The 22,609-nt window shown below is 41.1% G+C and overlaps 1 protein-coding gene across 19 annotated transcripts in view; it reads right to left on the bottom strand.

The window, feature by feature from the left end:
- Positions 1 to 22,609, bottom strand: part of ZMYND8 (zinc finger MYND-type containing 8) — a 110,870-nt gene that overhangs the window by 56,075 nt on the left and 32,186 nt on the right. For 11 of the 19 annotated variants that reach the window (XR_002089457.2, XR_001373753.3, XM_019484544.2 and 8 more), the window contains exons 2-3: positions 17,318 to 17,388; positions 16,205 to 16,267 (exon numbers count right to left, since the gene is read on the bottom strand). Coding sequence is in view for 16 of the 19 variants with exons in the window: in XM_019484544.2 (XP_019340089.1) it covers positions 16,205 to 16,267; positions 17,318 to 17,388 (134 nt within the window). In the remaining 3 variants the exon portion in view is untranslated. Of the gene's footprint in view, positions 1 to 10,328; positions 10,363 to 11,017; positions 11,150 to 16,204; positions 16,268 to 17,317; positions 17,389 to 22,609 lie in introns of those variants that run through there. The other 8 variants (XM_059733172.1, XM_014609630.3, XM_019484550.2 and 5 more) reach the window with 4 other exon arrangements.

The following is a 22,609-nucleotide window of genomic DNA, read 5'->3' as shown; positions in this document are numbered from 1 at the left end:
GGCCAGGGGCAGCGCTGCGCTCTTCCCGGTGGAGGGGGGTAGACTGCAACTGTGCTCAGGGCAGACAGCAATGGTGGTGCTGGGGGGGAAGGGGGGAGGGTCTATAGGATGGGCTACATTCTCCCCCAAATTTGTTATAGCCCCCCAGAACCCCTCTCCCAATGCCACCACTACCTGCCCTGAGCATAGCCTCAGCCTCTGCCGAGAAGAGCTGAGCACTACCCCCAGCCCTAGCCACAGTGGCTGCCCGCCCTTGCCCTGCACACAGATACGAGGGCACATGCCCTCCATGCCTTCCCCAGGGGTGCACAGTGGTGGGAGCCATCCCCCACCCTCCCCACACCCCCCAGACTAGCTGCTCATGGCTCCGTCCCATGCCCATGCCCCCACGCTGGGCAGTGCCTACCTCTGCCCCTCCCCCACTCCCTCCCTCACTGTGTGCCTGATCTGCCTCCTCCCACGCCCCTTCCCTCCCCCATGCCCCCTCTCCCCCACAGACTTATCAGCCAGACACTGCTTTCCAAGCCACTGGTTTGCATATCAGCAACTGGCCATCAGTATCTTTATAAAATATATATTTATATTGATATATAAAATATCTTTATCGGTGCATCCCTACAAATATCTAGTTGGTTTAATAAGCGTTATCACCTCTGCCACAAGTTATAATCTTTACTAAGAGAATTCTCCAGTAATGATTTACAACAGGGCTGTCCAACTAGTGATCTGCAAAGGGTTATTTAATATGTGGCCCACTACTGCTATGGCAACGACAGCACAAAGTTTCAGCACCCCCTCCCACCCTCCTGGCTTCTGCTGCATGACCCCACCTCAGACAGTGGGGTAGTGTGGCTCAGCCCATGGTTCCAGGAAACCCAGCAGCCTGGAGCACCTGTACAGCATGGTACCACACGGGAGCCCATAGGCAGTTGAATCTGAGGTGGGATGCTGCACCATACATGGCAGTGCCCACCCATATGCATGGCGCAACAGGGTGGGCAAGTGCCTGTAGAGGGGAGGTAGGGGCTACCTGCACACATGTGGGACAAACAGCCCCTGCTGATGCGACCCATGGAGCATGTGACCCCCAGCCACTTTGAAATTGGACAACTCCGATCTATAAGAAGTGCCTTTCTAGTATGGTCAAGACCTAATGTGACAGCCACTACCATCCAAAACAGGTAGGATTTGTTTCCTAGCTCATCATTACTCCCTTTTACATCTCAAAAGATATTCCTATTGATACAAGGCATTCTTTCTTCCATAACCTAAGGCAGAATATTCAGCTCCCCAACACTCTTCTACTAACACCTTCTGCATTCTGGGTTTTACTGCACCGGTGTACATGCAACACAGGCACGCTAGTGGTTTTCACCAGTAAAAACAAAACAAAACAAAAAACCCCAAACAAACAAAACAGCCCTTGGAGACAGCAAGTCCTAAGTCTGGTACTAGAAATTCAATATGCTAGCCATCTGCATTGTTGTGAGCAAACAGCAATGACTAACTTCAACATCTAGGCTTATGTACTCAATTTCATTTACTGAGATGGTATGGTTTTTCTGTCTCAGTGGCTCTCAACCTTTGTGGACTCCAGGCATTTCTCATTAAACTCAAGGCACCCCTTGGAAAGTGCCAGCTCTTAGCTTTTACTCATTTTTCTCACTGCTGAAAAATAACAGAACAATTTTTCTATGGCAAAGAATTCAGACCATGATGGATAAGAATTTTTTTGACAAAACAGATTCCAATTTAAAATCTATGCATCTAATCATATGAATCGTGCATAGGTGTTTGCAGACCTAACAGTGCCAATATTGTGTGGCACCATGTAAAGGATCTCACAGTACCCTGGTTAGGAATCACTGATCTATCTAGTCCATGAATTCACAACCAGGGTGTTACAGCACTCTGGGGTATCTTGAGATCCTTGCAAGGGTGCTGTGAGGTGTCACTTATCATTGTTAAGATGTGTAAACATGATTCACAAGATAAACCCAGAGTGTTAAAAACCACAGTGTTAAAAACTTTTTGACCTTTTGTGGCGTTTCTGAGTTCTCTGCAAGAAAAGAATTGCTCTATAATTTTTCGGCAGTAAAAAAACCAAGTGAAAACTAAGCAGGCATTTTCCCAGGGGTCTGCAGAGTCTAACAATGGGTGACTCAAGTCTAAAAAGGTTGAGAACCACTTATCTAGTCGTAAGCAATCAGACTAGATAGAAAGAGCAGAATGGCGCACAACCAACCACAGAACTCTACGAAGTCATGGACATCTCCTCACATAGACAAATATTCTTGGATATTAGGAAAAAGGATGTGTGGGACCTTAACAGAGCTGCTGGTCAAAGCTCTTAGAAAGCAAAGTTTGAAAAAAAAAACAAATGCTAAAGGAGGAAGCAATTAAGTCTGTTCATTATGCAAGGTCAAGGAATATTGTAGTAAGGACCATGCTGCCAGAAGAAAGTATGTTTCTGAAGCTGGGAGGCATTATATCAGGCAACTGACAGACTAAGAGCTGAATATGAATAAGTAATATTCCATTAGGGAAGAGAGAAACTTTAGCACTAACAAGAAGTGGTGCTTGCTTATGTTAATCTAAACTTACATATGAAAATGCAACAGTGAACTTTTCCTCAACTGGGGTCAAACAGGGTGAAAAATTATTGCCACCTTTTAACTACAAATAGAAACAATGATGGAATTTAGTTGCTAGAGTTTCCAAGAAGTAGCAAAGCAGAAAGCCAGGACTTGGAATCTTGTCCAAACAGTTACAGAGCAATTATGTACTAGTGACATCTGCAAGGACCACAGCAGTCTTAATCAGTGAGTAGGCATCAAGAAAATAACAAAGTAAAATACCAGTAAGGAATCACAGCAGACACAAAATAAGGAAGCCACATTGAGAAAAAGAAAAGATACCACCAAACATAGCAGAAACCTGAGGAAGGGTACTGCAATACCCAGAAACTTGTCTTAACCTATCCCAACCAGCAACTGGTCCAATAAAAGCTGTCACCCACAAAAGCCCTCTCATATTGTGCCATACAGACATTTTCACTGAGTATAACTTGCAGTTCTGCACAAAGGCCATCTTAGCTAACAGCCAGCTGGGACAGACATTGCATAAACCGGTTTGACCCAAATTAATTAAGTCTGATATTACATTCAACCAGGTTTATCTCAAACCGGTTTCAACCATTTTCAAACTGGTTTACGTGCACTGAACATCTGTTCTGTTACAGGTTTAAACCAGTTTCTAATCACTTAAACTGGTTTGTGTGTAATGTCTGTCCCTGTCCCTGGAGGTGTTTGTGGAAATGTGACTGAATATCTATGCCAAAATTAGGAACTGTTATACTGTTTTCCTCATTGTAGTCTTAGCTGCCCACCACCAAAAATACACTCACCAAACCTTTTCACCCAAGATCTTATCCATGTAAGAAATCTGCACTTGTTTATAAAGGTGCAAGTTTAACTAATCAAGGACTTCACAAGAGCCTTGCCCACTACAGCTAAGTACAGAGATTCAAAAAGCCCAAGGAATAATCAGTTAATTCTTCACAGATTTTTCTAAGCTGCATAGCTTGAGTCAACAAACTGAATTGACAGTGTTTGGGCGGCCACAACAGGCAGAAGCCTGCACAGGCCTCGGCCAGGAACCTGGGGGCACTCAAGCACTAAACCCAGCCCAGGGGCAGCCCATGCCTGACTGACTGCTGGATACATGCCCCCAACCCCCAGCAGCACAGAGAGCAGAGGGGGATAGGAAGGGGAACCACCTGGCCCTGGCCACCCAGCTGGGGTCTGTGTGGAGCAGGAAAAGGCCTCCCCCCTCCCCCCAATCTGGCTAGCAGGGCTCCGATTGATTCAACCCTGCCCCCTCCTTATCCCCACATCTGTAAGGGGCGGGGGGAATGCACACTCCCGGCCTGGCAGCAGCTCCCCCCTCCCCCGGCTGGGATCTGCCTGTCATGGAGGAAGAACCCCACCCCAGACAGGGCCTTTTGCTCTCCTGCAGCCCAGCTCGCCAGGCTGCAATCAACACAGATCTGCCCCCACCCCAGCCCCACACCTGTAAGAGGGGGTGGAGCAAACACACACCCTGCCCCCTCCCCAGCCCCGCTTGTAAGAGGCAGAGCCCGGAGGGAGAACACACTGGGCCAGCTGGGCACTGCGCCCCCAGCAGGGGTCTACCCAGTGTGGAAGATGGGAAGCCACACTGGGGCTTTTTGTTCCTCTGCAATCCAACTCCCAGGCTGGGATCAGCTCAGCACTGCACCCTCTCCAGCCCCCACCTCGGGGGGGGGCAGGATGAGAACACAGCAACCCAGCTTTGCACCAGACCCCTGCAGGCCAGGGTCTGCCCAGCATGGGAGGGAAAGCCCCCATTGGGGGCTTCTCCCTCTCCCACACCCTGGCTCACCGCATGGGGCAGACCCTGGCTGGGTAGCCAGTGCCTGGCTGGCCCAGTATATTCAACTCCCACTCCCCATCTTCTGCCTCTCACAGGCAGGGGGTGGAGAGGGAGTGGGACTGAGCTAATCCCAGCCCAGTGAGCCAGGCTTTGGGACAGTGAAAAGCTGCCAGTGGGGGCTTCTCCCCCCTTCCCCTGCATCAGGTAGACCCTGGCTGGGGGGTCTGGTGCTGGGCTGGGCTGGTGCATTCCCCGCCTACCCCACCCTCCCCCTCTCAGAGGTGAGGGGGTGGGGCTGAGCCAAAATCAATCCTGCTTGCCTAGCTGCTGCAGGGGCAAAAAGTCCCCACTGCTGGGGCTTTCCTTCCCCTTGTTCTGTACAGATGGGGTCTAAGGGTCCCTTGCCCTTGACACCCCAATCCTACCGGGCTGACAGGTGCTGGCAGGGAGCAGAGGATTTAGTGGCTTAACTCCATGACAGCTGGGGGAAGCACCAGCCTACTGCCAAGCATTCTAGGAAACTGGGGGACCATGAATTAACTTGAACCAGGAAGGGATCTGGGGCAGAAGTTCAATACACTGGTTTGACCGTAATCAGCTATGTTTGATATTATATCTAACCAGGTTTATCTTAAACTAGTTTTGGCCATTTTGAAAGCAGTTTATGTGCACTGAACTTCTGTTCTGTTTCAGGTTGAAACCAGTTTTGGATCACTTAGACCAGTGTATGTATAACTTCTGTCCCAAGCCTAAAGCAGTAAAGCAAGTAACGCAGGCTTATTTACAGTGGCAAAACTGCCTAGTAAAGATGCTGTGTATGCCAACAGGAACTTTCCTTTACCAGCCCAGCTGTGCTAGCCACCCAAACAAAACAAGCAAGACTGATGAAAACTCTTCAGTTGGCAGAACTGTATCTACACCAGGCATTTTGCTGGCATACCTGTTAGCAAGAAATGTGCATTTTATATGCTTCTAGCCAACACAGCTACCCTGACTAAACTTCACAGTACAGATCTGGTCCTAGTTAGACCAGTGCAAGGTGTTTCATCATTCACATTTTAAATAAAAAGTGCCTATTCTAATTTAGCTTAAACTACTTCCAAATCTGCTTAAGCTAAACCTAATTAAGTCTAAGGCAAATGGATTTAGGGTTGGTATACACTACAAAATTTTGTTGGCATAGCTAGCTCTGTTGACATGAATGGGGAAAATATCACCATTCCAAATGACACAGGCGTGCCATCAAAAATTACTGGTGTAGATGTAACTATGCTGACAGAAAACTGTTTTTGTCAGTTTAGCTAATATTTTTACTGGAAATGGTGTAACCACACAGGCACAAAACCTTCTGCTAGCATATGCTGCATATGCTGTATTTATAGTAAGGGGTTTACCAGCAGAGCATCACTAGCACAGAGTATGGAGCGTAGAGATCTCTAAAAATCAGTTTGCACTAAGCCAAAATCAGCTTCTTAAACTCAAGGCACCAGTACCTTGCAAGGGTTTGCACTGGTTCAAATTAATTAGTTAAAAAATCCATTTGTTTTAACCTGGTACACCTTATTTGTACAAGGCCTGAAAATACCAAGTCTTTTAAAAGTACTAATGATACTTCATAATCATAGCACGAGGCAGGTATGCACTGCACCATAATTTCTTTAGATATGAGATATACAAGTACAGAATGATTTGCCAGAGACGATTCACTGGCAAGAACAGATATCCAGGGCCCTTGAAACAGTAGACACATTCATGCCACACATATAACACTAATTTAGACTGTTTGATTGGCAGGGAGATCAAGTTATAAAAGCACCCAGTAGTGACACCTCCAGTTAAGGTTGCCTAATACATTCCTGCTATAAGTCTATGTCAAATTTAAATCATCTGTGCTCAAAACTTTTCCAAGTTGGGTTTCTAACTCAAAATTGTTTTTTTTCCAGTTTCAACAACCTAATTTCCCAAGAACACAACTGCAGTGGGGGTGGGGAGGGAGACTGATTTGGTGGTCTGCAGCTGAGAAGGATAAGAATGATCTGGGAGAGGAGAGAACAGTTGGGTGTGAATGGGGCCCTTATCAGAGTGACACAAAGAAAGCTAGGTCAGAAAGTGTTCAGGAAGACAAGAGCTGAAAATTTTGAAGCCATCACTGCACACTCTCCTTGATATTCTAGAACAACCTCTAGTATTACTTAATCGCTACTTTCCTTTGCCATCAAACAATTTCATAGATTTCATAGACATTAGGGCTGGAAGGGACCTCGGAAGATCATCTAGTCCAGCCCCAGTTGTGAAACCCAGCAGCGAATTTTGTCTCAGGTCCTGTTAGTGGTTACTTAAACAAGCTAAGGCCCAGGCTCTTAAGGATACTTAGCACCTGTTCAACAGTGCTCCACCTAACCCTAATTCAGTCTTCAGGGAGGTGCTGAGACTCCCCACACAATGCACTGGGAGAGTTAGACACCTAAGGAAGGGAACCTCAGAGACCAGCAAACTAAAAGGGAAGCCACCCAAGATAGCCTGGAGGAAAAAGAAAAGGTGGGGATTTGGCTCTAAACCCAGAAAGGTACTTCCCTCTCTTTGGATCTTTCCCCACAAACCTAGTCTTGGAGTCATATGCCTAAGTCAATTCATCAATTTTGGTAAACATTTTTTGCAGAGTCCAACTGCATCCCTACATAGAGCCAGCAGTCTGTTGGTTAGGGAACTCAGAAATCCCCAAACCAGATGAGTATCCTGACTACCAGGCACAGTTTGAGAATCCCACTCCAATCTCCACAAAACTTGTTTGCTCTATGGCATCAGTGCTTGGATAGTTTTTTGAATGACTGGCAAAAACTTTGACAAGGGCCAGGGGGCAGAGGGTGCTAGGTGTGTAGAGAGCTAGGTAAGAGCTAAGCAGGGATTTTGAGAAGCATTTAAAGTACATAAACAGGCAGAAAACTGCCTAGGTATTGCTAAGAACCTTAGCCTAACAGCCCATTACTGAATTCCTAACCACTGAGTGAAGTGAATAGCAGCTTGCTTACATTAGAAGTGCTATAAAAATGTTACATAGTCTGTATCTACATAAATTGTGTGTGTGTGTGGGTAAAAATCAGAAGCTAAAGGTTTCAAGCTGGCATCCAAAATTAGTGGATACTTTGGAGAGTCTGGGCTTAAAATCTCTCTGTGACCCATTTCCCTATCTGTAGGACAAGGATATCACCACCAAATTCCCTCACAAATTTGATTTAGGGGTGAATTCATTATGGTACATGAAGTAGTCAAAAATAATAGCAACGTTGCCCAAGACAGGAAAACTCCATAAAGAAATTAACATCTGTGTCTGTATTTAACAGAGGGTTTAAAATCATAAGCAGTGGATGAACCTTGAGATGATAAATTCAATAATAAGTATGAAAAAATTGACACCTTGCCATTCAGAGAAAACAGTCCATCCTGAGCAGCAAATGAAATAAAGGTATGACAGAACAGCAGTAAGTGATCAAGTAACTAAAAACTATATCGTGACACGTGGCATACAAGGGGGAAACCATATATATATATCTTAGGAACACGTAACTTTACATCATAATATCTTTAAACCATTGTTTCTCAACCTGTGGGTTTATGACCCAAAAGTGGGTCGCAAGAATTTATGAAAGGGTTGCAAACAAACTTTTTAAATCTATTCTTCTTTAAAGGAGAAAAATGTGAGAAATCATGGCTTTTCCCTTGCAGGCTGGCAGAGTTTCAGCTTCCTAGGGGCTATTTGGGCCCCCCAAGCCATGCCCCCCCCCCCACACACACACTGAGGGGCTGGGACCTGGGGGCAGTGGGTTGGGAGTGAGGGGCACTGGGTCAAGACTAGGTCATCAATGTTAACAAGTGGGTCCTGGTCCAAAAGAGGCTGAGAACCACTGCTTTAAACATAAGGCTTTGGAATATAATTGAGCACAGATACTACCAATTACACTTCCTGGGAAAGGAAATTCTCCCATTAAGGGCATGGGTTGTTTGCGCCTAGTGTATTATTAATTGCTCTACAGTTCTGCCAAGGCTGACCTAAGCATATATAACATTTCTCTCAAGCTACCATTAGGGAATGATGCTCTGATGCTAGCTATACCTGAAAGCTAAAACTGTTATTTCAACATGCTATCTTGTGGCTGAAGTGGCAGTAATTACTTACTCACATGAGACAAAATAAAACGCGCTTAAACCCTAAAGCAGGGCTGTTCAACTGACAGCCTGCCAAACACTTGTAGCCTGTGAGGGTCCTACACATGGCCTGTGTGGGCTCCTACAGCCACTTCTTCCACTGCCATGCAGCAGGAGAGGGCTGGGGAGGGAGCCACATACTGACTGCAGTGTGGGGAGCATCCCAGAGGGCTGTTCCTGCATCATGTGGCGTGTAAGGTGTAGAGTCCCTGGCCACGCTGAACTTGGACAGCCTTGCCCTAAAGCAACCAAATCTTCACACATTTAAGAACTTTGGTGCACAAATTTATGTGACAGTAATCCATCTTGAATGGATATATTATGAAGATAATATATGATTTAATTAACTGATGGAGACAAGAGAGAATACTGTTCCCTCCCATTACACTCTAAGGCTATCCAGGGGTCAAAAAAACCTGCAGAAAAAAAAAGCCCAGCACAACACACGCTTAGACAGCACATCCTTGCAGTGTGGAGATCGCTGGACTGTGTGGTATGTGGCACTGTAAACATGTTTTCAGCACCTTGACTGCACTCATCTGGACACAACCTAAGAGTCTAATCCTTTGTAATATAAGGACTGGGCAGTGAACACATTGTCCTGTATGTCTGCAGCATGAATAAGTACATGTGATATCACCACTTAGTGGGTGCATCTACACGATACTACATTGCCATAGAAACACGCTACAGCAATGTAGCATCACCAGTCACAAACCATGATGCTGCAGCTACTTCACCTTAGCAATGTGCTCCCTTGTTATAGCGTGTTGCTATGGTGATGTATCAGCCAAAAACAACCGTGAGCGGCATGCATAGCACAGTGCGAGCTATTACTGCGCCATTATTTAGTACTTCCTTTTGGAAGTACTAAATGACAGTGCCGTAACAACAGCGATTCTAAATAACCAAGTTAAGTCAGTAATAAGAGTCTGGCTGACTTCAGCAAGAGACTTGTGCTGATTTAGAAAAGCATGGAAAAATAAATAGTCTTCTCAAGATGCTCACTTAAAAACCATAGGTAAAAGACACCAACAGGCCATCTTATTGCTAAGCCTAGTATAATCTAATCCTGTGGTTCTCAAACTTTTTTGGGAGGGACCACTTGAAAATTGCTAAGGGTCTCAGTGGACCACTTAATAAACTTTTTTTTCTACAAATCAAGCACACAACTCATATTTTAATATCAGTAGTCTTACCTTACAAGTACAGATATTCTCAACTGTTCTGCAACCTTTCTGCAGACCACCTGAATGGAGCTCACGGACCAGTGGTGGTCCACAGACCACAGTTTGAGAACCTCTGATCTAATCAGTAACGAAGGTATAATGGCTTACCTACAATGAGAGTCTGTCTTAGACATCTAACAAGCCCACCTCCAAACCTTCTTTCAAACATGGACCCAACAGAGTTGCAGCAGGTTAACTTAAAATGTGATTTCGAACGGATTTACTCAACCAGTGCAAAAGGCTGGATAGACATTCTTACTCTGATTTAAGGAAGGGGGTTTTCTTCTTTTTAATTTAGTGTTAGGAATGTATTTAAGTTAAACTGAAATAAACACTTAGACTAAAATAGAAGTGTTCAAACACAGGGATTTCCCATTGGTTTAGTTAAACCAAAGTAAGTAAATGTAGATGTTTGTGTGTAGACAAGGCTTCAAATAATATCAGGATGATGGGCAGCAAATAGAGTAGGAAAAGCCAACTTACTTTTATTACTTTTCATGATTTTTCTAATCCTAACCTGGAAGAAAAGATAAAAGGTGCCAAAGTCTGGAAATGTTTGGGAACAAACTTATTTTATTAAACAAACTGTCTTTTTCAAAAGTGGAAACAGAAAGGACACAATTTGTATCATTAAAATAGAACGCTGGGAATTTAACTGCATTTTAGTCACAAATATAATTAACTGCCCTAAACTTGCTATCTCTGAATATCAAAACCTTACCCTTTAAATATTAGGCATTCTGTTTTTTTCTTCCCTTTTAAAATCACCATTATTAACATGAAACATAAGAACAGAAGTGAGACTGTCCACTTTTTTTGGAACAAAAATACCTTCCCCACTTTGCAGATTTTGAGAAAGGCATAAAAGTTAGGATTCTAATAATAGCTTAAATACTTGTATGTATCAACAGTGATGTTGAAGTAAAACAGGAGATATGCTGGCTACTGTAAAAGGAATTTATGAGCAGAAATTTGTATTTGCCTAGCAACAAATTATATGTTTAGGATTCCAAGTACAATTTTATAGAAAGTATCAACTAAAAGTATGAAATTTCTCTCCGCCCATCCATAAAAAAAATTTTTTTTGCAAGTACCCATTTAAAATAGAAAAATCACAAGAAGAGAGAATATAACACTGTTTTCATTGACAGTGTCATTAGAGTTGGACTCACCAGAGCAGACTTGAACACGTAATAGATGGATTGCAGAACTCTAGGATGTCCCGATTACATTCACAGGTATATTCTGCTCATTGGACACTGGTAACAGCCTTGCGCTGTCTATTTCCCTTTCAACCTTTATCCCTGTTGTAATGTACCATGCTTAGTTATTCCCAGAAGTGAAGTGAACACAATTATATGCAAACCTCAACCAAAGCTTGCATCCACACAATGAAAACTTGAAACCTAAATCAAATATTTGCAGTAAACTGACTGTAGGAAACCAGGCCTGTAGAACCCTGCTTTATGGTGGTGAAAACACAACTACATTTTGGGTTTCTAGCAGCGTAAAGTTGTACTGCTGTGTATTTTTGTACTGTAGAACTTAGAAAGCTTTCAAATATGCAGTATTTCTAGACTCTTTCAATAGATAATGGATTAACTGCATGCCCAGCCACTGCTGCTATTAAGAAACTATAGTATGGTTTTATAGGGACTTAATGCCCCAAGGCACTTTTGAAGTTCCCCTGCTGATTATTTCAAGTGACAAGGCCTTTCCACTAAGGAAAAAAGCCTCAGGCTCTAGCTTTTTTCACTCTTGCTGCAGTATTTCTAAGTTACTTTTTAAGAATGGGAAGAAATTGTCATTTCTTTGTGATTAAGTACTTGGTATCACTGCATGAACAGTAAAAACACAATGTACCGCAAAGCAATGGTTACAAAATATATCACATATCCTTGAAATTCTATTTCATAATTCACTTCACTTTCATATTCAAAACAGATAGAGAAGTTTACTGCTCTGTCAAATAGGACAGCAACCTCCAAGACAAAGCTTTCATCACAAATTCTGAACAAGAAATATAAGGCTAGAATTCTTGAAATAACAAGTGTTGTTTTACATGAGGTAAACTGTACTTTTCCCAAGAAAAGCGAACATACAGTCATTAGGAAGATAATTTAGTTATTTAACTTGTGTCTCAGAGGAAGGATGGGTCAGTGGCTATGATGAGAGGCATGGATGCAAATCTATGCTTCACCAGATTCCCTGTGTGATAGCACAGTTAATTTTGGTTCTCATCGGAGTTTTTGCTCAAGGCTCTCTATAAAGAAAAACCTCTGACCTATTTTGAAGGTTATTCAAGACAGTTTAAACAACTGGTATCCAGGTTAGAGACTGAGCTCTGGTTTAAACTGAGCTGGAATGCACTCCGTAGTTAGGACTCAAGCAAATAATCACTTGAGTGCCAATATTTTTCCAATATTCTTCCCACAATTCCCCAAATGATTAATACATTTTTTCACAATGTATTCGACTGGGAGAGAATCCTAGAGCCTCTCAGCACAAAGCACCATGGAATACATTCCCAAAGATACCTGTAATGCACAAACAACAAGGACACAGTAACTTAGGTAAAGCTTTGCTGTGGGGATGCTCATGTGAGGATAACTGCTATAGTGGACTGCTATAATGGAAAACTACCCCTTTTGCAATTATCACCTCTCTCCATTTTACACTAGATCGTAGGAAAGTAGGGATGAAAAGGACCTCATAATTCAAAACTCCTTGTTAGAAAGAAAAAATATATTGTTCAGGCCTACAAAATTGAATCATTATTTAATCCAGTACGGATATCCACTGAGGTTATCAACTAAGATATCAGTATGGATATCAACTAAGGTTTGCCTGGTTTAGGGATAATTTTTCCACATTGTACATTTAGCAACAGACTAGCAATTAGTCTTGTAACTGAAACTTCCATAGTAAATATAAATAGCTCTAATCTTATACATGAAATACATAACAATGCAAGATATTTTTGCTTAATTTGACAATCGTGACACAATGTCTATATTAATTAACATTTTGGACCAATTAGTATGTAGCTGTATCTCTGTGTCCAATATAGCATTAGATTTATGCTGAGTTTGCCTTACTTTCTGTTGGTTAAGTCAAAAAAAGTTTTATATAGTATTTTATAAGTGGTAAAACTCATAGATATTCTCATCTATTGTAAAAGTGAGCTCGGCTCTTGCAAAATTTCTGTCTCTCACATGCATGACTCCCTCCCTGATAAACTCTGGTTCCTAGTTCTGTCACTTTCAAACTCTGATCTTAATTACATCTCCTGTCAGAACTTCTGGCAGCAGACAGCAGGTACCGATACCAAGCTGCAAGAGTGCATGCTCACCTATGCATTTCTGGTGATTCCTCATACCAGCACTGCATGCAAACTACAAAGCACACAAATAAGAAGGCATCAGCTGCCAAACGGACCACAACAACCATCCACTGGAAGACACTGGAACCGTCTGCCAGTAGAAAATATAAGCCGTAATCTGCTTGGTAGAGGGACTTTAACTCTAATCAGCAAAAATGGGGGTTTTGCTACCGCAGAGGAACCTTTAGCATGGAAGAACTGAAAGCTCTGTCAGCAAAACTCTGCAACATAAACCAGGCCTTTGCCTTGTCTCAACTCCCTTTAATCTCAACCTACTCACGTTTTGTTACTTCCCATCTTTTCTTCCTAGTTATTTCCTCAATCTAGTTAAGATGCATTATATTTCAGAAACAAAACTTGAGTAGTTCAGCACATTCTAAGGCTTGACTGATCTTAACTAGAGTTTTAGAGGGTTTTAATTAAGTCTGGTCAGGTAACTTAATCTAACAAGTTAAAACAAAGCCTCAGACTAGTGCAAAAGACTGTGTTGATACTTATTAGAGTTTAAACCAGGTTTATTTCAATTTAGCTTAACTGAATTGGATTCTGTTTACCCCAAATAAAAATAAGCAACTTAGACTAAAACAAGGATATTAATAGTATGAGTTCAACTAAATTGTTAAATTTGTTACGCACTTTCTTCTGTCAAATAGACCTGATATTATCTGTATTTTTAATCTTGCCTATTATTTTCCAAACCCATTATTTGTTCATTACCCTCATTTTCTGTTTCCCTGATGTAGGTTGTAGGGATTATGTGTTAAATAGCCGTAAAACACTGTGCAAAATTATAAAAGAACAAACTGAAGAACCAGCTTCTCAGAAATATTAATAGACATTAGTCCTTGCCTGCCTACATTTAGAAATGCAGCTAAAATATGCATGAACAAGAACAAAACTGTCCAATTTAGTGGCGGTCCACACAGGGTAAATGGTTTTAGTGAAATAATCCATTTTAACTATGTTGGTCTATTTGTTGGTCTACCATGTAGACACATGGTAAAATGCATAAAGCAAAATTAACATTAGAACATGAAAATGAGCAGCAGGGAACATGCACAGATCTATCCTGTAGTATTAGAATCCTGTAATAACAGTTTCTGCTTTTTATTATTTCTAAATCTCTTAAATTCGAGTCTTTTCTAATGTGGATATATACTGCCTTGATGTGAACTGACAAAAAAAACCAATCTTCAGCTCAACAACACAAGTTTCAAATGGTAGGAACTCAACATGATTTCACCCTGTTCTTCTGAATAAGGCCTGAAGGTAATGGCCCTACCATACTATTGTCCTTGTTATTATTTTTATCATTATTATTATCATTCAAAGGATATCTCTGGCCTTTTTCTAAAAAAAGATAATTAAATTCTGTTAACCCAACATCTAACAGATGATACAGAGAAGGCCAAAGTATTTCATGCCTTTTTTATTTCAGGCTTCACAAATAGAGGCAGCTATCAGATGACAAGGTCAGTTAGAATAATAGAAAATTAGGGTTGGAAGAGACTTCAGGAGGTCATCTAGTCCAAGCCCCTTCTCAAAGCAGGACCATCACCAACTATGTCAGCAGCAGACAGGGAAGTTGACAGCTGGCAGCAAAGACAGGGAAGAAGATAAAGCCTAGGATAACAGCAGAACAGATATGGGATTATGTAGAAAAACTAGATGCTTTCAAATCACTGCGGCCATGTGGGATGCATCCTAGGGTACCGAAAGGATTCGCTGAGGTAATTTCAGAGCCATTAGCTATCCCCTTTGAATTCACAGAGTTGAGTTCCTGGATGACTGGAAAAAGGCAACTATAGTGCCCATTTTTAAGAAAGGAAAGGAGGAAGATCAGAGGAATTACAGACCAGTTAGCATGATTTCGGTACGTGGAAAGATCATGGAGCAGGTCCTCAAGGAATTTATTTTGAAGGACCTAGAGGAGAACAAGGTGATCAGGAACAGCCAGCATGGATTCACCAAGAGAAGTCATGCCTGACCACCCTGATTTCCTTCTATAAATGTGACAGGCTCTATGGATGGTGCGGAGCGCAGTGGATGTGATATTCCTTGACTTTAAAAAGGCTTTTGACACCCTCTCTCACGGCATCATTCTCATTAACAAGCTAAGGAAATACAGAGTAAAGATAGACAAGCCATTACCACAGCATGGACCCAAACTGAGTTAAAGGACATCTTAAAATGTAGGCCATATCCACATACCTTGGGGTCATATAAAAAGGCACCTAGATGCTTTTCAAATCTGGATTGACACCTTTCTATATGGCTGGTTTTAGGGCTTTCCAAAGCCTGTACAATGCCTGCTAAAAGTAGGAGAGATTTTTTTAAGGAAATTTCACTAGTTTGGAGACTGGACCTAACACAATTTTAGAAATATATGTTGCTTGTTTAAAACTCCCAGATGAAACACAAGATACAAGAATACAAATGCTGAGCCATACTTTTGAAAGAAACATAGTTACAACTACCGTGCAGTCGCTGAGCGTACCTGTACATGAGCACAAAGCCTGCTCATGTCTGATTAATCAAGTCTGCTGGAGCATGGCAATTACCGTGCTTCAGCAGCCTTTTGCATCTCGTGTATCAGCTTCTCCGTGCTGAAAAATGGTGGCAGGAGCGCTTGAACTAAAGCTCGTTTGATGAGCTTTAGTTTAAGCGCCCTGCCATCATTTTGAAGTCCAAAGACACTGATACACGAGATGCTGCAGCACTTGCTCTCTGAGCCACTCTAATTAAAGCACCGCCCCCTTCCACCCCTGAAGCACATGTAAAAGTGACCTTAGCTACTGAAGTATTTATCCCTGGAGAATCTACACGGCAAAGAAGAACCTGGGCATGTGCTAGAATTTCAACAGGAAGGTGACAACTTGTTGCAATGGCCCTTAAACAGTAGAGATAAGGTGGGTAAACAGAGTAGCCAAGTTTGGAAAGAATATAAAACTGTGTAAGAGGTAGCTCATACACCTACCTACAGAAGTATCACAGGCGGCAAAGTTGCAAGCGTACAAACCTTGGTCCAAAGTCCCTTGTCCTGAAGAAAATTAAACTTGGATCAAGCCAAGGTAAAATTTCCCCCTTTACTTTGGATTTACATCAATACAATGGGTTGTATCATGTGGATGTGGCTTTTTTTTTTTTTTTTTTAATACTGAACCAGAGTTATCCTACACTAGTGATTGGCAACCTTTTGGCACTGCAGAATGAAGCTTGCAGCCTGTGTGCTACAAATCTCTTACCACCCCCCACAACACCAAGTGAGCATTTATCCTCATTGCAGATATCCAGCCTCTCTACACTTGATCTGAGCCTTCAAGAGGCTGAGAGGCAAGCGCACACACAAGAGAATGGAGGACTGTGGAGGGGGACGCTGAGGAGTGGACAGGCAGCTTTCTGCTGGATCCCCTATGCATCTATGGACCAGGTCAGACCTATGAGATCCAGGGTTCATAGGCTGCTGCTCCCTCCCCTAGACTAATTCACTGACATAGACAGGCCCATAGACACAAGGGATGGAGATTTAGCTCTTTAAAATTCTACAGATAGCTTCTGTCAGGATAACAGAGTATCCCTAACTGACATTAGTCACTCACAAGATTGATTTTTTGTGAAGAGAGCAAATTTCACATTTACAGTTAATTTTTCCTGGAGTTATGATTGATTACTGCAGGACCTGCTAACATGGTTTGTTTTAACTTTTTTTTTTTTTTTTTTTGGCTATTCTGAATTAAAGAATTACTTCCAAAGAAACAGGTAACAATGAGCACAGAAGATCACTAGAGGTTGATAAAGTCTGAAAGTCCAGATCAAATTTTGATTGCTGGCAAGTAGGAGAGACAACTGAACGTACTCAAACACAATATATTCAGAGTATTATTCCTGATAAAACTAGACAATAATGCATAGTCCTCTTAAAAACAATATTAAAAAAACAGAAATAATAGATATTTTTCTATTAATTAGAGTAATATCCATTTAAGAATTTGTCTTGCACTGCAGATCACATACTGCATCGCTGCTTTTAAACAGACTTCCAATTTCCTCCTGTCTTCTAGAATAGAGATAAATATGCTTTCTTACTCACCTTTGGATCGAGTGGAGATATCCATCCCCTCCACCACGTCCTGCTCGGCCTTTATTTCCTCTTCAGCCAAGCTACAAGAATTAGAGATTTAGAATATGTTACTTTTATATTTAAAGTTCCTTCATAAAAGTGCCAAGTGCTAGCATCAAATATTTTCAGCCAGAAATCTAATATAGCTTTATCTAATATCCACTAAAAAAGGGGTGGCCAACCTGTGACACATGCACAGGTCTCGTTGTGTGATACATGGCAGATCGGGGAGGGGGTAGGCAACACAGCAGCAGAGAGGGCAGGAGGCATGGAAAGCATATTGGGCAGGGAGCAGAAAGCTGAGCAGCAACTCAAACAAAGGAAAGGGATTGGAGTGGCACCCAGGGCTGGTGCAGGCTAAGATCGGGTACACCTTCCAGAAAGGTTGGCTTTTGCTGTGCTAGAACATGCACTGTCTGAACAGAAGGGAAACTATCCTGCCTGTCATATTTGCACAGTATATACCCAAGTAATGCTCATTTTAATATTAATGGCATTGGTCTCCCAACATTCACTGGAGATTGTGCGTATTACTAAAAATTATAATTGACACTAGACAACCATAGAAATGACCAGGCTCCTATCCCAAATAGTTCCTAATCCAAGGCCTCCTATACAATGTATGAATGGGCTCCTATATGTCTATTTAAAGTCCAACTAACTTCAATTGGTACAAGTAGGAGAATGCATCCGTATGTGCAGAGAACTAGGGTTACAAATCCAGGGCCTAATAATTAACTTTATAGATGATGACAACTTTTAATGCTAAGCTCCACAATAGGATGAAAAAAAGTAAATAGCAAAATTCACCTTCAGTAACCTCAGGTAGCAATTACCAACAGTAGAAGTATAAAGGAGAGAAACAGGACTTCTAACACCATGCCCTCCAAAACTTTTTCAGACTTATTTCTACTTATTCAGAGTAGGATTGGATGACACAAGGTGGTAAAAACCTCTCACCTGCCTACTTTTATCACTTCCCCCATTGGTATCACTGATGGAGAAATAAGGGTCTACTTTTCTCAGTATGAATTCATCTTTATAGAAGGGAGAATAAAAGCAACTTAATAAGATTATAGCTTTGCATGCAAGTTTTATGGTTTGGTTGTTACAGACAGAACAGAGAAAAACCCATAATGCATTTTTAAGGAATCCTCACGCAGCCAAGAAATGGAACTCAGGGCTTGGGTACACTTAAAGGGGTTTTCCAATAAAACTCTCCTAGCAAGCACCCCAAGCAGAGATGCTGCTTATACATTATAACCCAGATTCTTCAGAGACATAGGTTCCTAAATCCCCTCCTCTGTGAAATGAAGGTTTGTGAACTAGGAAGGGGTCATATAGCTGCAGCAAATGCTGTGTAGGATTGTGGAGGTGCGCCAGCTGTTTGCTACAGCTCTTATTCCAAAGGGCACCACATTTCCAATCAGCTGTGTGGGACTGTGGCTGTCCTCCAGCTAATTGGAAAACCAATGCCTATAGAGATATAAGCTGAAGCAAAGAGCTGAGTGGCTTGTTTTTAATTCAGCAACCTGCTGTGAATCAAGTGGGTTGCACTCCAGCCATATATGAAAATTTCAGGTTCTACTGTACCAGTAACAGCTCTTTTGTCAAGTAACCTAAAAAGCATCTTGAACAGAAGTTGTTTTATATTGGTAAAGAACTTTTTTTCCCTAGTTTAAACTCTGTATAGTAAAAAATTGTGTTGGCATAGCAATGTTGGTTTTTTACTTTTTCCACACTTCTTCCAAACATTACTTCACCAGCAAATCTTTTAAAGTGTAGAACACACTTTTGCTTATTTTAGTGGAAAACACAAAACTGAACGGATCCATCACGTCTGGAAAACATTATTGTAAATATGCTATAAACTACAACTATTAAAGAGAAACTTCAATCTTTAGAACTGTCTAGCACTGAAAACAATATTCTGTACTACTGCTACATGTGCTTTGCTGCATTTTTCTGTAGTAACATTTGAAATTAAGCATTACAGTTGGGTTTTTCTGTTTGTTTGTTTGCCTATCTTTTTAAGAAATGCCATCACCAAATTGGAATAATGTGATTACTATACATAATAATATGCACTACTTCTGTCAGCACAGGAATAAAGCAGTGATATAATAAAGCGAGTTATCTTTTCAATAACTGGAGGTAGAGGTTCAGGCATGGGTTAGGCCACACAAATCTCAATCAAATCCCCCATGGGTATTTGTCCAGATCACAAAATCGAAAAGTCTGGCATAACAGAAGCCTAACAGATTGCATAGTGGAGACCCTTGTAAAAAGCAGAGGATGAACTGTTTGAGAGTCATGACTGTAAAAACAGGTGTGGCACATAAGGAAAGAGGTACATTAGCAAAAACTGTATAGACATCTCTCACTGAAATAGTGTGGGGGGGATGTTACAGGTCAGAAGAGGTTTTGGCACACACGGGTGCCTATAGACCAGGTGTGGGCAAAATGCAGCCCGTGAGCTAGATGCGGCCCACCAGGGCATTCTATCCAGCCCACAGGACCCCTACAAAATTAAGAAAATTAATATTTAATTGCCCCCAGCTGCCTGTCATGCAGCCCTCAATGGCTTGCCAAAACTCAGTAAGCGGCCCTCCGCCCGAAAGAATTGTCCGCCCCTGCTACAGACTAGTGCAGAGACCACTCTGACACACCGCAATTACAGCACATCAAAGCACACCTGATAACTGAGTCCGCTGGAACTTGGTAATTACCGTGCTCCAGACAGCCTCTTCTTCTTGTGCATCAGGGTCCCCGCGCTTCAAAATGGCCGTGGGGGGCGCTTTACCTAAAGCTTATCAAACAAGCTTTAGATAAATCATCCCCCACCACCATTTTGAAGCACAGGGACGGTGATACACGAAACCCTCCGGGCACTTTGTAATCAGAGTGGCTCTCGGAGCCGCTCTAATTAAGCACGTGTCCCCCGCCCCCATCCCCACCTTCCACTGGAACATGTGTATAGATGCCCCATGAGTCCAAGCTTAGAACAGCTGGGATGCTGTAAGTCAAGCCTCATAGGCATTAAATGCATGAGATTTGCTTGACTCTAATTTATCTTTCTTTTTTTTTTAAGTCACTAAAAGCACTCAATTCGCTCCTCATCACCTTTAAAAAGGTATAAATAAACCTTTTGGAACTGCAAAAGTCAAAAAAAGTATTTTTTCTAAATGATTCCAAAATTTGACTTGATGCAGCTCTGAATAATATATAAATAAATACAAAGCTCAGATTTGACAGAAGTTTGTCTCAAGATTTGAAACTCAAGAGAACATTCTGCATTCAGAAATGCATTCACTACTTGATACTGCTTTTGCATTTTTATTATGTATATTTGTACTTTTATTTCACCGTAACTGAAACCAAATTTAATGAAGTATCTAATACATCATTCATAGATCATTGGCAGAATTAAATTATTTAAGGTTAAGCCCTAGAGAACAGATAGAAATTCTAATTTTTTAAATAATACCACACTTTACCACTCTTAATATGAAAAACAAAAGACACAAAAATTTAGAATACAATGTCACAGGATCCTGGATGATAAGGAAAATATTTATTTGATACTAACAAAAATAAAAATAAGGGGATTAGAGGTAGCTACGAAACATTTAAGAAGTCACAGTAATAAAATAACTTCAGAAGTATCTTGTACTGCTTGTGTTACTGGAACACATTAAGGCTCACATGAGCAATGGTACTTCTTAATGGGTGGGGTATCCTAAAGACCTAGACTTGTAAATAAATACTGGTAATTTACAGTAAGTTTAGGGAAACTTTTCCCAGGACATATGGACACGAATCTTTTCAGCTCTGTGTGCCCTATTGCAAAAAGCAATATTTTGAAAATGCTTTAAGCCTCCAAATTCAGTAATTTCACCAGCAGCATCACTTCAGCAAAAAATTTCAATTGGTATAACTCAAAGAAAGTAGATCCCTAAAGACAAGTATGCTACAGTTTCACACAGCAAAATAAGAAAAAAAAATCCTTGTATCAAAATAAGTGTAAATCAAGAGCCAGTACTATAGGAACACAATAACTAGGAGATCAGATTAGATTATCCTATAAAGTCACATTTGGAAAAGACCTCATATCTGCAGTTCTGATTGTTTTTGTTAATTCACTTTTCTCAGATCAGATGCATTACTTCAGGTATAGCTAAGAATGTGATGGCTAGGATTACATATCGGAAATGATAGTGATATATATCTGACTAAATACCTAGCTGAGTACAATATTTAACCTGGGTCATTCTCAGAGCAACTGCTATTTCCTTACAAAACAAAGGGAATATATTTTAAGAAACTAGTAACTGAAACATAAGCTTTGCCAGCTTCATTGTTAATTGACTAGAACATAGATTCTTCATTTAAAAGCTGCTATACCTGTATTGACAGTTCTTGCATAAAAATGAAAGTTGATCTCCTAAAATGTTAAAATTAACTTGTTTCATGCAAATTATTTTAACATGTCTGATGAAAGGGGCTTGAGATGGAGGTACTCTTTCATAGGGGGTACGTGGAGATATTCAGGTAAAAAAATGAGGGTTACAAACAAACAGGACATTTCTGCTTAACACAAAATTGCCTTATGAACTTACCTGAATAATTTTTAAGCCTTTTAACCTAAACAGTTGCTTATGAAATTCAAACTGGTGTACTTTCAGACAACTAAATAAAAAAACTGTCTTTTCTACAAAGGAAAGATAATTTCTATTAGTGGAAATATTCATCTCAAATTTTACATGTGTAAAATATTAGCTGCTCTTAACCTATGTTAAATACAAAGAGCAATTAAAAGTTTCAGATGAACTACTGCACCTTGACATTTAACCAAGAAAATCTGATAGATATGGAAAACCACTCAGAACAGCCAATGCCCACATGCACAATATTCTCGGTTTACATATGGGAATTAGCACATTAATTTAAACCCAAGAACCATACATTTATGGAAATCTTTCTTCCTTTAATTTAAAAAAATACTGATTTAAATCTGTAAGTACTAAAATTAAATGTCATCCTAAAGATAATTCCTGCCCTTCCTAGATTACATTTGTGAGTAGCAAATATAAATCATGATTTCAAAAAAACTGCATTCAATAAAAATTGGAAAAAAATATATTAGCATGCCATTGCTGAATAAATAGCAGCTTTGTATAAGCACTCACCTATAACAGTCTCTTACTCATCGGTAGCTATGCTATTTATGCAGGATTCTTAAAATGGCGTCTGGCAGCACTG

The sequence above is a fragment of the Alligator mississippiensis genome, chromosome 9 (assembly GCF_030867095.1).
Source record: "Alligator mississippiensis isolate rAllMis1 chromosome 9, rAllMis1, whole genome shotgun sequence".
In the NCBI taxonomy this organism is placed as follows: domain Eukaryota; kingdom Metazoa; phylum Chordata; order Crocodylia; family Alligatoridae; genus Alligator; species Alligator mississippiensis.
The sequence above is the reverse complement of the archived record's forward strand: the minus strand, read 5'-3'. Positions and strand labels throughout refer to the sequence as shown.